This window comes from Procambarus clarkii, chromosome 46, assembly GCF_040958095.1.
Source record: "Procambarus clarkii isolate CNS0578487 chromosome 46, FALCON_Pclarkii_2.0, whole genome shotgun sequence".
Classification (NCBI taxonomy): domain Eukaryota; kingdom Metazoa; phylum Arthropoda; class Malacostraca; order Decapoda; family Cambaridae; genus Procambarus; species Procambarus clarkii.
Genome location: NC_091195.1, coordinates 19,397,375 through 19,412,653, shown reverse-complemented (window position 1 = coordinate 19,412,653; position 15,279 = coordinate 19,397,375). Strand labels below are relative to the sequence as shown.

General features: G+C 41.0%; 1 protein-coding gene across 11 annotated transcripts in view; it reads right to left on the bottom strand.

The window, feature by feature from the left end:
- Positions 1-478: 478 nt before the first annotated feature.
- LOC123770487 (quinone oxidoreductase) overlaps positions 479-15,279 on the bottom strand; it is a 94,596-nt gene continuing 79,795 nt past the window's right edge. For 2 of the 11 annotated variants that reach the window (XM_069301766.1, XM_069301767.1), the window contains 8 exons: positions 12,237-12,358; positions 10,941-11,093; positions 8,169-8,335; positions 7,890-7,978; positions 4,596-4,801; positions 4,133-4,228; positions 2,495-2,587; positions 479-1,028 (listed from right to left, as the gene is read on the bottom strand). In XM_069301766.1, coding sequence (XP_069157867.1) covers positions 954-1,028; positions 2,495-2,587; positions 4,133-4,228; positions 4,596-4,801; positions 7,890-7,978; positions 8,169-8,335; positions 10,941-11,093; positions 12,237-12,353 — 996 coding nt within the window. In that variant the 5' untranslated portion in view covers positions 12,354-12,358 and the 3' untranslated portion in view covers positions 479-953. Of the gene's footprint in view, positions 1,029-2,494; positions 2,588-4,132; positions 4,229-4,595; positions 4,802-7,889; positions 7,979-8,168; positions 8,336-10,032; positions 10,186-10,940; positions 11,094-12,236; positions 12,359-13,575; positions 13,827-13,928; positions 14,318-15,279 lie in introns of those variants that run through there. The other 9 variants (XM_069301763.1, XM_069301764.1, XM_045762396.2 and 6 more) reach the window with 8 other exon arrangements.

The following is a 15,279-nucleotide window of genomic DNA, read 5'->3' as shown; positions in this document are numbered from 1 at the left end:
GGGGTGTGTAACAAAAAGAAGTCCTGGTCGAGGTCCGGGCCGCAAAGACGCCAAGTCCCAAAATCATTACAAGTTACCCTTAAGATAACCCTCGTTCACATCTTTAAGGCCAGATTCAACAAAGGAATTTGAAAATCAGAATAGTTAATTTGTAATGCATTTGGTATAAAGAGGTTAGTACATAGAACAAAGAGAGATAGACTTCACATTCTCTATAATAACTGCATATTTGAAGTATCTGGGCAGACTATCTGCTCTCTGTGAGTGCTTGGCCATTTTATATCATGTCCAGAAAGCATACCTGGAGAGGATTTTGAGAGTTCTTCTACTCTGCAAAGAACTTGATTGATGAAGATTAAACCACCTAAGAGGAACTTAGCAGTAATCAGTTCGTATATATAATAGTCATGAAACTAAATTCTATTCAGAATAGTAGGAGCGTTGTGGTGGAAGCACAGCAGGAGATAATACTCCAAAATATTGTGAAGGATTTATTTTATAAAGTACTGTACATGGTTATTGTCGGGGAAAAGGCAACAAAAGGCAGTATGGCCACACTAGTGCACAACTCATATCACAATATATTGCATAATGAAATCAAAACTACGTGATGAATCTATGAGAAAATATTGGGGGCCATACAATGAGCTAAAAAAATATGCACTACTGACTGAACCGCAATGGGCTCGTTAATGTTCAGATGGTAGTGTGTATGCCCGGGGAGTTCAGGGATTCGGGTTCGATTCCCAATGTATGGCTTCGGATCATTTTTCAATTGGTAGTGCATGTACCCGGGGAGTCCAGGAGTGCGGGTTCGATCCCATCGTACAGCTTCTCATCATGTTCCAGTTGGTGTCGTGTGTGCGTTGGGAGTCCAAGAATGTGGGTTCAATCCCTTTGCATGGCTTCGACATACAGTAGTCTCAACATGTTATTGCTATAATGATATCTTGCTAGTCCTGCAACTTGACCACGAGATTTCCTTTGGCACCTTTGGAGTTGATGATGTCATGATGAGCCTTACCAGCCTGGTCAAGATAAACAACAAAGATATTAGTCATAAGGCAAAATGTGTCAAAAGCTTTATTTATACACAAGCAATAATGCTCTAATAATATTTTCAATTGTGAACAAAATATATTCTGTATATAACATTCGTACATGATGAGAAACTCACTGGAGCAGGACAGGGAACAAAACCAGCATCCTGGTTAACACCAGATAAGTCACAACGTGCTAAAGGCTATTAAACCTGGGACCTCTAGTGAGTCCACTAGGAAGTCTAGAGGCACTTAGTCAGCACCCAACCAGGTTTTATAAATTGCCCGCATGCACTCTGGTGTGTGGGTAATGGAGTTCTCCACCATATGCTCCATGGAGTAATGGAGTTCTCCACCATATGCTCCATGGAGTAATGGAGTTCTCCACCATATGCTCCATTCAAATCCCATGAGGAAACTACAAATGACATATACTTATATCTATGAGAAAATCATTGGAGCAGAATTTGAGACTGTACCAGCATCTTAACACCACACACACACCATACCAGGGACACACGGTCAACACCACACACACACACACCATACCAGGGACACACGGTCAACACCACACACACACACACCATACCAGGGACACACGGTCAACACCACACACACACACACCATACCAGGGACACACGGTCAACACCACACACACACACACCATACCAGGGACACACGGTCAACACCTCACACCACACGAGTGTGCGACGACGACAGAAGCCACACCATACCTCAAAGTAATAAGGAGGTTTCTTCGCTAGCCAGGAAGACTTTGGAACATCATAACACAGCCAATAAGGCGAAGAAACCCTCAAGGAGCAAGGTCCATCATAGAGGCAAACTCTGGGTCTCACAGTTGGTACTCGAGATCCATCAGAGCCACCAAATATATTCCGAGAGGAAGAAAACCTCTGGAAGGATGATCTGATGGGGTTGAAAGGCAAGTGGAACCCCATCCTAATCTAATGTAACAGTCCAGTCTAACCTTACAATACAATACTGAACTACTATAAACCAAACTCTTGAAATGCCTCTGTACGATTTGACCATACCCTCATGATAAGATATGCGAACACATCAGCTTCAAGTTTAACAGGGAACAATACATTAGAGTGAATGCGAATGTAAAGACAGTGAGCTGTTCACTCCCAGTAAACAAACTGAGAACAGCTTACCTCCTCTAAAGAACACTCCAGAGAACAGCTGATCTCTTCTAAAGAACACTCCAGAGAACAGCTTACCTCTAAAGAACACTCCAAAGAACAACTTACCTCCTCTAAAGAATTCTCCAAAGAACAACTTACCTCCTCTAAAGAATACTCCAAAGAACAATTTTACTTACCTCCTCTAAAGAATACTCCAAAGAACAACTTAACTTACCTCCTCTAAAGAACACTCCAAAGAACAATTTAACTTACCTCCTCTAAAGAATACTCCAAAGAACAACTTACCTCCTCTAAAGTATACTCTCTGTCAACCACAGGCGTCACCCAGCCAGCGTTGATGCCCTCAATCACGCCTTCTGACAACTCTTTCCACTCTTCCTATATGGTTTACAAAATAAATAACAGAAAATTAGCAGAATGTTCGGAAAACGAGTATCAAGACCGTAAGCTGGAATGTACACTATATCGGTAAGTACCAATGATACTGATGTAAGTAATAAAGCTTTAATAATTATTATCTTGATTATCAATGAACAATTATTGAGCAGATACATGTAATTTTACTTAAAATCGTACTCATAGTCGTCATTATTATTAGCATCTAAGCAAAAAAACAAAATGATGTAAATGCTTGCACACATGCGCATGCACACATGCGCATGCACACATGTGCATGCACACATGCGCATGCACACATGCGCATGCACACATGTGCATGCACACATGCACATGCACACATAATTGCACTTGTGTAACTGAAAACTCACACCCCAGAAGTGACTCGAACCCATACTGCCAGAAGCAATGCATCTGATGTACAGGATCCCTTAACCACTCGACCAACACGACCGGACAAAACTTACTTTTGAGGTAATTACACTTGTGTAATTACCTCAAAAACATAGAAAATACGCAGGGATAAAAAGTCAAACCTTCCTCAATAGACAAATTCTAATATAGAAAGTTAAATGCCTTTTCTATATTCTACAATTAGCTGAATAAATGCAGTAACAATACAGTATTCAGTCAGGTGTACTATGCAGGCGATGAGTCACAATAACGTGGCTGAAGTATGTTGACCAGACCACACACTAGAAATTGAAGGGACGACGACGTTTCGGTCCGTCCTGGACCATTCTCAAGTCGATTGAGAATGGTCAATTTCTAGTGTGTGGTCTGGTCAGGTGTACTACCTAAATACATTCTAATTCTTTACAGGTGTGTAAGTGCCAACTTCCACCTTCACTGGAAATAGGATCTGGGGGAACAGTTCAGTAGACTGTGTTCTTGACTCACAATCGGGGATCCTGGGTTCGATACCTGGCAGGAGGGAATGGTTGGGCATGTTTCCTTTCACATATGGCCACTGATGTCGTTTTTACTTAACAGTAAAAAGGGGCCAGATTCATGAAGCAGTTACGCCAGCACTTATGAACCTGTACATCTTTTCTCAATCTTTGGTGAATTTGTTTACAATTATTAAACAGTTAATGAGCTTCAAAGCACCAGGAATCTGTTTATAACAATAACAACAGTTGATTGGCAAGTTTTTATGCTTGTAAACTGTTTAATAAATGTAAGCAAACCCATCAAAGATTGAGGAAAGATGAACACATCTATCTAAAAGCTAAGAACGTACGAATTCTGACCATTGATGATCGTCACAATGTAGGCATCACTCAGTCTCAATGTCGTCACAATAGGTACTATCTAAACGGGAGGGTATTGAACCAGGTACCCTCGGTTGTGAGCCGACGACATAGACCACTGGGCAACAGGACACAAAATTTCTACCAACACAGTAGCAAGATATGTCTTTTGCGAATGACCTCAACATCAGACATATTTCCTTCTAGGTGCCTTCACATTGCAATTTTTAATCTTTCCAAGCTAGAGATTATACACAAATACAAAATAACTTACAGGTGTAGCAGTCTGGAGAGCCATGCCAGTCACAGAACCTTCGATGCCCATGATGTTTCTTGGGTCTATGGAAACAGTTCCCCGAGAACCAACCACCTGTTGGAATTAACACACATGTTGTGAGAAAGAACTGTACAGGAATAATAATAATGCTGTAATAATAATAATAATAATAATACTGATAATAACAATAATGATACTCATAATAATAATAAAATGTTTATTTACAAACTATACATAGGTACGCATTACAGTGGCTGATTGAGAAGGGTCCTGAAAAAAGTATGTACCCTTCTAAATCATCGATACTCTTTAAATACACCTAACCTGACCCAACGTAACCCGACCCAATGTAGCCCAACCCAATCAAACCTAACAATTACAAAAGATAAATTTGTAGAAAAGGCACAATTTATCGCTGACCCGGAATACATTCCACTAACAATACAGAAGCGTCACTCACAATAGTTCTTCCTCGTGGCTTCATCAGCGTGAGGTCCTTGCCCAAGTTGACATTCGCCAGCATCTCAAGAATGACGTCAAATTTCTCGCCCTTTTGCAGCTCAGAGATGTACTTCTTGTCCCGATGATTAAACACCGCCTCTGCACCCATCTGCTTCACCAAGTCCAGCCCTTCTGGAGTACCAGCTGTGCCAACTACACGTAGGCCTGTAGGAGAATAATACAGTAATCAAAATAATATTAATACAGTAGTAGTAATAATAATAATAATAATAAGATATTCCTAGAGTCACACTCTAGGAATATCAACCGATATTTGTTTCTTGTGTTGTGTACATGGGTTCTGTTACAGCCCTCTAGGAAGCTCGTGTTGTGTACTTGGGTTCTGTTATAGCCCTCTAGGAAGCTCGTGTTGTTTACTTGGGTTCTGTTACAGCCCTCTAGGAAGCTCGTGTTGTGTACATGGGTTCTGTTACAGCCCTCTAGGAAGCTCGTGTTGTGTACTTGGGTTCTGTTATAGCCCTCTAGGAAGCTCGTGTTGTTTACTTGGGTTCTGTTACGGCCCTCTAGGAAGCTTGTGTTGTGTACTTGGGTTCTGTTATAGCCCTCTAGGAAGCTCGTGTTGTGTACTTGGGTTCTGTTATAGCCCTCTAGGAAGCTCGTGTTGTTTACTTGGGTTCTGTTACGGCCCTCTAGGAAGCTCGTGTTGTGTACTTGGGTTCTGTTATAGCCCTCTAGGAAGCTCGTGTTGTTTACTTGGGTTCTGTTACGGCCCTCTAGGAAGCTTGTGTTGTGTATTTACTGCTAGGTCAACAGAGCCATTAGGTGAAAGGAAATCTGCCCAGCCATTTCTGTCCCAGCCGGGAAACAAACCTAGGATGTAAACCGCTTGAAAACAGCTGCTTCGAGATCCTTATACTTAGCCGATGAAATAGTTTTTATGTGAAATCTCCATGCACCTATATCGAAGCCTCAAGCCCGTACAATATTTTACTAAAACAGGTCTCATTAAATTAAAAAGAGTCTACAATCTAGGACTAAGGTTTAAAACCAATGCTAAAGTGTTTTGTACTATATTAGGAATATCAACGGCTTTTAAGAAAGTTGAAATTGTTTTGTTAGCTAATATTTGAATTTTTTTGTCATACAAGTCCATTCCTGTTGAGATGGAGCCATTGAATCTCCACATTAACACACTTGGCTATTTTTCCATGATATGAGTAAGCAGCTGGTGACTAGAACAAGTACTATATTCTTATCTGGAAATGAAAACTCAACAGATTGTACAAAACATGTGCCGTAATGACAAGTATGCCGCATGCCAAGCACAGTACAGAAATATAGAGTACAGTAATACAATGTTCCATTCCAAGTGGTCCATTGGTAGATTTCTATTTCTGACCTTTTTATCTTTATATTCCACTTTCCCCAAGGTAGCAAGGTGGGCTACCTCAGGGTTCTATCTAGGTTATCTTGAGATGTTTTCGGGGCTTTTTAGTGTCCCCGCGGTCCGGTCCTCGACCAGGCCTCCACCCCCAGGAAGCACCCCGTGACAGCTGACTAACACCCAGGTACCTATTTTACTGCTAGGTAACAGGGGCATAGGGTGAAAGAAACTCTGCCCATTGTTTCTCGCCGGCGCCTGGGATCGAACCCAGGACCACAGGATCACAAGTCCAGCGTGCTGTCCGCTCGGCCGACCGGCTCCCGGCCCTAAATCTACCCCAACCATTTTGTAGAGCTGCCACTTGGAAGATGTAAAATTAAGGGGAATACAGTAGTTCAACAGTAGATGCTTCAGTAGTTTCAGAAAGCATTTCTTGGAATTTTGAGGGGGTTTTGAGTGCTTCTGTCAGAGCAGGTTTTTTCTCTTTGGATTGAGCTGATCTGTGATCTCCATATACCTGGATTGTACCTGGAGAGGGCTACGAGAGTTCTACTCCCCAAGGCTGTTTGCAGGAGACAAAACATACAGCCATGATACTAGTCCTTGTGGGCAGAAGACGACATCCCAAAACCTTAACTTTTCAGTGATCTACTGGTGTCAGTACCTTAGTTAAAGGAAGCTACAAAAGGACCACTGGGAAATGCATTTCTTTATTGAGAGTGAAAGATAAAATGCTTGAAATCTTTCTTATTGAACAGTGTTGGAATGACAACCTGCTGCAAATGGGGGCTACAACACCCCATTCCCCAAAGCATGTCACACAAAAGTATCGCAGCTTGGTAAGCCACCATATGAGACAAAATCCCTCTAGAGGTCTATAAGCCAATGACTGACCTTCCCCGGGATGTAACCCAACAAGTCATCTAACCTCCCATATATCTACCCATCATTCGGTGAACAGAGGCACTGGGTACACAGTACAGGCATACCTCAGTTTAAGAGTTTAATTGGTTCCTGGAGATGCCTCGTATTCCGAAAACTCGCATTCCGAAGCTAATTTCCCCATAAGAAATAAAGGGAAATGAATTAATCCGTTCCTGACTACCCCAAAAACCCCACATCAAACTAAATTTTTATACCTAATTCATCTAAATAAACCTACAAAACTATGTTCAAGTTATTACTTACCTTGCTGTTGAATGCTGTAGGCGTATGGAAGATGGTGAGGAGGTGGGAGGAAGAGAGGAGTTACTGTTTGGAAGGGGAGTCCCCTTCCATTATCACATCAGGCAGTGAGGACTTCACTGGTATGCACACTCTGGCACATTTTGCCTGCATACCACTAGGACTTGCTTGTTTTACTAAGAATTTATCTAATGACACTTGTTTTTCCCTACATTTTAACACTTGTCTGTAGTAAGACATCACATTATCATTTAAAAGGTCAATGCAACGGCCTGCTACAGCTTTATCTGGGTGAGTTTTTTCAACAAAACTTTGCAGTTCTTCCCATACTTCACACATTTTCTTAATCAAGAAGAGACATCCTCTACTGCCTCTACTCACAGCTATTTTCTTAGGTTGAACCTTACCAATGGCTTTCTTGAGACCCATGGCAAGATATATAATGACAACTTTTATGCTTAAATGGCCAAAAAAACGATAAAAAGCTGTAAATCCTTGTGAAGAATTCAGGTGGGATAGTCACTGGACACGAGACACTGGTAAACTGAGGCGCGATCGCCATGCCACCACGCGCCAGTCGGCCTGTACACGTATCAACAAACTCGTGTCCCGAGGTAACCCTCGCCTTCCGAGACATATTTTTGGAGTAAATCCTGCTCGTCTTCCGAAAAACTCGCATACAGGGACACTCGCATTCCGAGGTACCACTGTACTAACACTTACCATTTGCCACGCCAATCTGTACAGCAGCCAGACCAACGGCACCACTTGCCCCGTGGACCAACACGCGCTCTCCTTTCTTGGCATGGGCTCTGTTGGTTTGAAAGGTAACTAATAATCAATTGTACTCATTAGTAGATGAACATAAAACTTCTCAAGGATGTAGCAAACTTACAGGAATAAAACATTGATGAAACCCAAATAACACCTAACTTGAACACGAATACGGAATGAGATTTAGGGGAATTCACGATGAGAAAATTAGATTATGACTGCACTTACTTTTGGAACAAAGCACGGTAGGCAGTGAAGTACGGTACACCTATTCCGGCACCTTGGCTGTAAGTCAGCTTATCGTCCAAGGGAAAAACATGTGCTTCATCTACACTTGTGAATTCAGCCAGCGTTCCAAACTGTGTAGAGTACGAGGAGAACACCCGATCACCTGGCTGTGGAAACTAACAATACTACAGATTAAAAACTAGCATTTGAATTAAAAATCTGCAACTGTGCAAGAGCACACAATACAGTGTAGACAACGAGTCACAATAACACGGGAGAAGATATGATGACCAAACCCACACACCAGAAGATGACGAGACGACGACGTTTCAGTCCGTCCTGGACCATCATCAAGTAAAGTGCGATAATAGACTTGTTAATGGTCCATTACGGACTGAAACATTGTCGTCTCCTCATCCTCTGGTCTGTGGTTTGGTTATCACACAACACAATGCAACTTTTTTTTTTCTTCCTGGGGAAATAAATGTTATTTTCTGATTGCTTATTCCCTCCAAAGTAGAGAAAATGGTTATTATTCTCTTCAAATATTGCTTGAATCTTGGTCTCAGACAGCTAGATGAAGACATTATAAAGACACCTGAAGGCAGCCGACTCATGAAACAATGTGTCACAGCTCTAGGTAAGAAGTCAGCACACTTCAAATACCTTTAAGATGTCTATCCTAAGCTGTCTTAGGTATAGGTCAAAATAAAAGTTGAATTGAAATTGAAATTGAAATAAGTTTATCGAGGTAAAATATACACAAAGGGATGAGGTAGCTCAAGCTATTCTCACCCCGTTAAGTTAGATTGGAATAATAGACATTTTTCTATACTTTGTAACATTAGCAATCAGAAACTAGCACTTTCTACCCAGGAACAAAAATTGTTACCTGCAAAATTTGCCATATCATAAGAATGACTATCTAGATGCATACAGAAATCACAATAACGTGATGTATCGAATGAACAAATCCACAAGGGCCGTGATGAGGGTTCGAACCTTTGCCCTGGATGTGGATTTGTTCACTATCTAGACGATTACATCATACTCGGCCACATAACAATTACGAATGAAGTCACGTGAAAGGATTCTCGGAAGAATGATTCCAATCAATCACAAGTCTCAAACAGAAAAGTAAGATTTCATACGAGACGGTTAGATGATAATCTTATGCCCACACAAACATAACAATATGCAGTCTCAAATTCAAGAATTCCCTCAGCTGACAATAAGCTATAATGTATTTTATTACAAGGCACTACAATGATGACCAGAATGCTAAATTTATTGATTCATATACTGTACTATACTATAAATTTATAGAATCATATACTGATTCATATACTGTAATGTAACTATTACATTACAGTTGTATGTCTACTAGTACATGCATTATATAACTGATTAATTAATATATATATACTGTACTGTGACAATGTCAGACCACGGAGGAAAAATGAAACAGGAATTTCCTTAAGTACTTTCGTATATTAATACATCTTCAGAAGGAGTCATTCTCTATTAATACATTCTGAAGATGTATTAATATACGAAAGTACTTAAGGAAATTCCTGTTTCATTTTTCCTCCGTGGTCTGACATTGTCACATTTTTAATCACGTGTTTATTTTCGTGATATACACACATATATATACTGTATGTAAAGAATATAGAGAAGGTACAATGGGTTCTGAAAGTATAGACTTTAACGATTAAACGACACATTCTTGCAAAAGCCCATTAACACGTTTAGCATCCCTGGAAAATTCAGGGAAACACCATGAATGTGGCCACCCATCACATCCTGGCAATAACAAAGTGTCGAGAATACAGGAAAAAAATATTCCAGCCCAAACACGCACCTTGAATTTTGTGACCAGAGAACCGGTACTGTGGATCACTCCTGCTGCGTCCCTTCCTGGGACATAAGGGAGGCCAGGAAGTGTCGCGTACTGCCCGCTACGAATGTAAGTGTCAACTGGGTTCACACCACTTACATGCACTTTTAACAGTACCTGTTAATATAGGGCAAACTTGATAGACCCTCCACAATGTACGAGAGTCATCTTCAAGAACAGGTTCTGGTGCCAGGCTTAAGCTCGTGATATAGAGTACACAACATAAGCATTATTAAAAGCAAACTACTACTGTAACTGGATTTAGTGCAACACCTAAATGAAATATTCATAAAACATGAAGAAATTCCAAGAAAATGGTATCTTGATGAACAAATATTAAAGTCATACAATAGGGGGATTAAACCACCTGTCCATGGTAGTGTATTTTCCTGAGGACTTCAGGGCCATGGGTTTGATCCCATCGAATGGCTTCTCACCATGTTCCAGTAAGTAGTGTGTGTGTGTGCCTGAGGAGCACTAATCACAAGCAGTTTAACTGTCCTACACACAATTTATTATTGTATTTACTAACATTAAACTATTTCAAGTAACTAAGATTTGAAAAAAAAGCATAATAATTTTAAAGAAAGTTTGGTTAGCCTAAACTGTTGCACTAAAGCCAGTAAGAAGAAAGATTAACTTATGCAAACAATAAGACACAAAGATGTGGCCAAAAATTAGACATCCAACCCACAAATCTGAAAATATACACAGTAGTCGGACCAACCCAAATTTATTTCCAGATGTGTGGGTTGGATGCCCAATATTAACTTATGCTCAAATTAACAAGTTATTGAATTAAACCTTCCGTCACTGGCAGCCTTAAACCTGCTCTTGTTATGCCTCCCAGATCGTCATAAAAATATTTTTACCTTGAAGTGAGTAACACCTTTCCCTACTGCCTCAACAATACCAGCGGCGTCTAATCCTGGGACAAACGGTAGGTCGGGCAGAATGAAGAATGCACCTTCACGAATGTATGTGTCTACTGGGTTTATTCCTGAGACATGTACTTTGATTAATACCTGAAAAGTTACAAACACTTGGGGTCACATGATTTTATATGGGGGGACCTTCAACATGCCACTGGCTTCCTGTCCTCGTGGAGGCCACTAGTGTTAGTGGCTCTCAGGAAAACTCAGGTATATGGAGTGACATGACTGAAGTACAGTACTATCATTTTAAGGAGGCTGGGTTGCAATATAAATATAGAAAATGCTGAGAGCAGAATGTCTGGAAGCGAAGAAGGATAAGGAGTGCATCATCATACAGTATATCAATACATAAATTCTAAATGTATAGAATATGCAGGTGATGAGTCACAATAACGTGGCTAAAGTATGTTGACCAGACCACACACTAGAAGGTGAAGGGACGACGACGTTTCGGTCCGTCCTGGACCATTTTCAAGTCGATTGTAAGAATGGCATTCTCAAGTTTCACAATCGACTTGAGAATGGTCCAGGACGGACCGAAACGTCGTCGTCCCTTCACCTTCTAGTGTGTGGTCTGGTCAACATGTATAGAATATGTCCCATGGTAAAGCAGTTTGCAAAGAACTGTATAAAAACTAGTGTTCCAATACCAAAATAATACAGCTAGTTATGTTGACAACGCTGTACATCACAATAATGTGGCTGAAATATAGACACCAAACCCACAAAACTAAATATATAAGAAGTGGCAATGTTTTGGTCTATCGTGGACCATTATCAAAAACATTATCATACTTAATAACGGTCCAGGATGGACCAAAATGTCATCACTTTGTTTATTTTTTAGATTTGCAGGTTGGGACTACAGCTAGTAATGAATATTAAATGTAAGATTAATAAAATAAATAAATAAATAAATGTTTATTTAGGTCAGGTACATACATAAAGAGATTTTACAAAGTTTGTTGGGTTAATAGATAGAGCTAGTACATACAATGCCTAAAGCCACTATTACGCTAAGCGTTTCGGGCAGGAAAAACATTAATGACTAAAGCTTAAAACTAATGGGTAAAAAGAATAAAATGTGTTGAGAACAAATAAAAATAGAGGTAAAAGAGGGGGGGAACATGGTTGAAAAAGCAGCACAAATACAATTACAAATTATTACAGAAAATTACATTAATACAGCGTTGTTTTGAAAAAAAAAAAAAAAAAAAAAAAAAAAAAAAGTACCTGTTTGTCACCAACAGAGGGTATAGCTACACCGTCCTCGACCTTCATCTGCTCCACCCCTCCGAACTGGTGCACGAGAACTGCTCTCATCCTGCTGCTGCCTCTCACACTTCTCATTCAAGCTGCAAAGAAATTATACACAATTAGATAATTGTGCATTACCTTTGGTCCACGGGACCAAAGAGCCAGAGCTCAACCCCTGCAAGCACAACTAGGTGAGTACATTGAACTTCAGCTGCCTATGCTTTTGTAAAATATGCTTTATGTAAAAAAAAAAAAAAAGCGTCTTCCCAAGAACAGTTTAGTTCATTTATTATGCACCCCATACCCATCCTGTGGGCAGCAGTGAAAAGGGTTACAGAGGCACATAATGGGCTCAGGGACTGAACCCCCACAATTCATTTAGCTAAGCAAGTTACAGTCTTGATGAGCTGGTTACAGCAGTACAATACATCTGTCATTCAGTTATATATTGATCAGCTGAGTGTTATACCAGATCATTGAGTAAGGCTAGGAAAATATATGGTATTTTATTATGGGATTAGTCATGGTATTATTATGGCATTAGTTATGGTATTATTATAGCATTAGTCATGGAGTCAAAAGTGTCCCTAATTATAATAATAATAATAATAATAATAATAATAATAATAATAATAATAATAATAATACTGAATTTTGTCACTGTGTTAACCTAGTAGTAAATAGGTACCCAGGAGTTAGGCAATTATTGTTGGGTTGGATCCTAGGGGGGGGGGGGGGCAATCGTTGGCCTAGGTGAGACCTCGATAGGTCTAAATAAAGGCTTTCTGTCCCACCAACACCCACCAGTACACCACCAACACTTATGTACTCACCTAGTTGTGCTTGTGGGGGTTGAGCTCTGGCTCTTTGGTCCCACCTCTCAACTGTCAATCAACTGGTGTACAGGTTCCTGAGCCTATTGGGCTCTATCAAATCTACATTTAATGGAGCCCAATAGGCTCAGGAACCTGTACATCTAGTAATGTTATGTATGACAGTCCTGGTTCAACCTTGATGGAGAGTGGATGTCTGGAGATCGGCTCTCCCCTGGGTGCCGTCGGATTACATTACATTTTTTTTTTGACATATATACAAGAGTTGTTACATTCTTGTAGGGCCACTAGTACGCGTAGCGTTTCGGGCAGGTCCCTGGAATACGATCCCCACCGCTAAGAATCGTTGTTACAACCAAGTACACATTTTACTGTTGCGTTAAACAGAGGCTACAGTTAAGGATTTGCGCCCAGTAAATCCTCCCCGGCCAGGATACGAACCCATGACATAGCGCTCGTGGAACGCCAGGCGAGTGTCTTACCACTACACCACGGAGACTGGTACACATTCTGCCATTTTACCCACTGGGGTTATGATACTGTTGTGTCTGGCACACTTATTCAACGTTCCAGATTGTTACGATGCCCTGGAACACATATCAGTTCGGGGTCACAGGAACGTCCATAGATTTTCAATGTTTTTTGGGCTGGTTCGTCGGGCCGGGGTACCAATGTCCGGCGCCGGCTTGGTCGAGAGGTGCCGGCGGGTCTTGGTGGGCTCCTGGTGTGCCCACCACCTATGTCACCTCACCTGTACACCATACTACACCTACACCCACCTATGGCAACTCACCAGAGCACCATACTACACCTACACCCACCTATGGCAACTCACCAGAGCACCGTAACACCCACCTACGTGTTGTCTCACCTTTAACCGCAGGCCACTGACAAGCCTTATCGCACCAATGCTTATCTCGGCCTCAAGCCACGGCCCGCTGGAGGAGTTACGGTGAGTCTCAGCACTCAGGAGCACCGTCACGGTGAGTCTCAGCACTCAGGAACGTCACGGTGAGTCTCAGCACTCAGGAGCACCGTCACGGTGAGTCTCAGCACTCAGGAGTACCGTCACGGTGAGTCTCAGCACTCAGGAGCACCGTCACGGTGAGTCCTAGCACTCAGGAGCACCGTCACGGTGAGTCCTAGCACTCAGGAGCACCGTCACTCAAGGGCAGCGTCTTGGAGATGGCGCAACGCTCTCTGAACCGTCTTGAAGATGGCGCAACGCTCTCTGGACCGTCTTGGAGATGGCGCAACGTTTCCTCTCAATAGATCTTTCACTCGTAAGGACGTCACAGAGTCTTCCACACCTACAAATATGCCATAAAACTCAAGAGCGACTCTCCCAAACCGGTTCAGTCTTGCTATATAAACCAAAACCAAAAATATTTTAGTTTCCCCAATGAAACTAATAAAAGAAAATTGAAATTCTGAGTTGGATCATAAGCGAGCGTTTCATGTACTCACCTATATGTACTTACAGGATCGAGATTCTACTATTTTGGCCTAATAACTTTGTTTTATTGATTTTTTGTATTTATTTATATATATACAAGAGTTCTTACATTCTTGAACAACCCCTAACACGCATAACGTTTCGGGGCAAGTTTTAAATATATATATATAGTCAAACGAGTAGAAAATTGATCCTAATCCTCAACTATTTGACCGCATTCAAAAAAATTATTAATTATAAACAGTAGATTGCTAAAGAAAATGATAACAAAAATCCTTTGCAATATTTCAATACGGCATGCAAGTAGAATTATCCAACACTCAGTTTTTTTTTCCACTGTCACAAATATTTCTACCAGGCAGTATTGATAAATAATACAGTATTAGTCATAATATAAGTGGCTATGGGGACCCTTTGCCTCGATGAAGAGGATATTCAGCACCCAGGGGAAGCACTGGCCAGATTCACGAAAGCACTTACGCAAGCACTTACGAACGTGTACATCTTTCCTCAATCTTTGACGGCTTTGGTTACATTTATTAAACAGTTTACAAGCAGGAAAACTTGCCAATCAACTGTTGTTATTGTTATAAACAGCCTCCTGGTGCTTCCGAGCTCATTAACTGTTTAATAATTGTAAACAAAGCCGCCAAAGATTGAGAAAAGATGTACAGGTTCGTAAGTGCTTGCGTAACTGCTTTTGTGAATCTGGCCACAGAGCTCTTTGTCA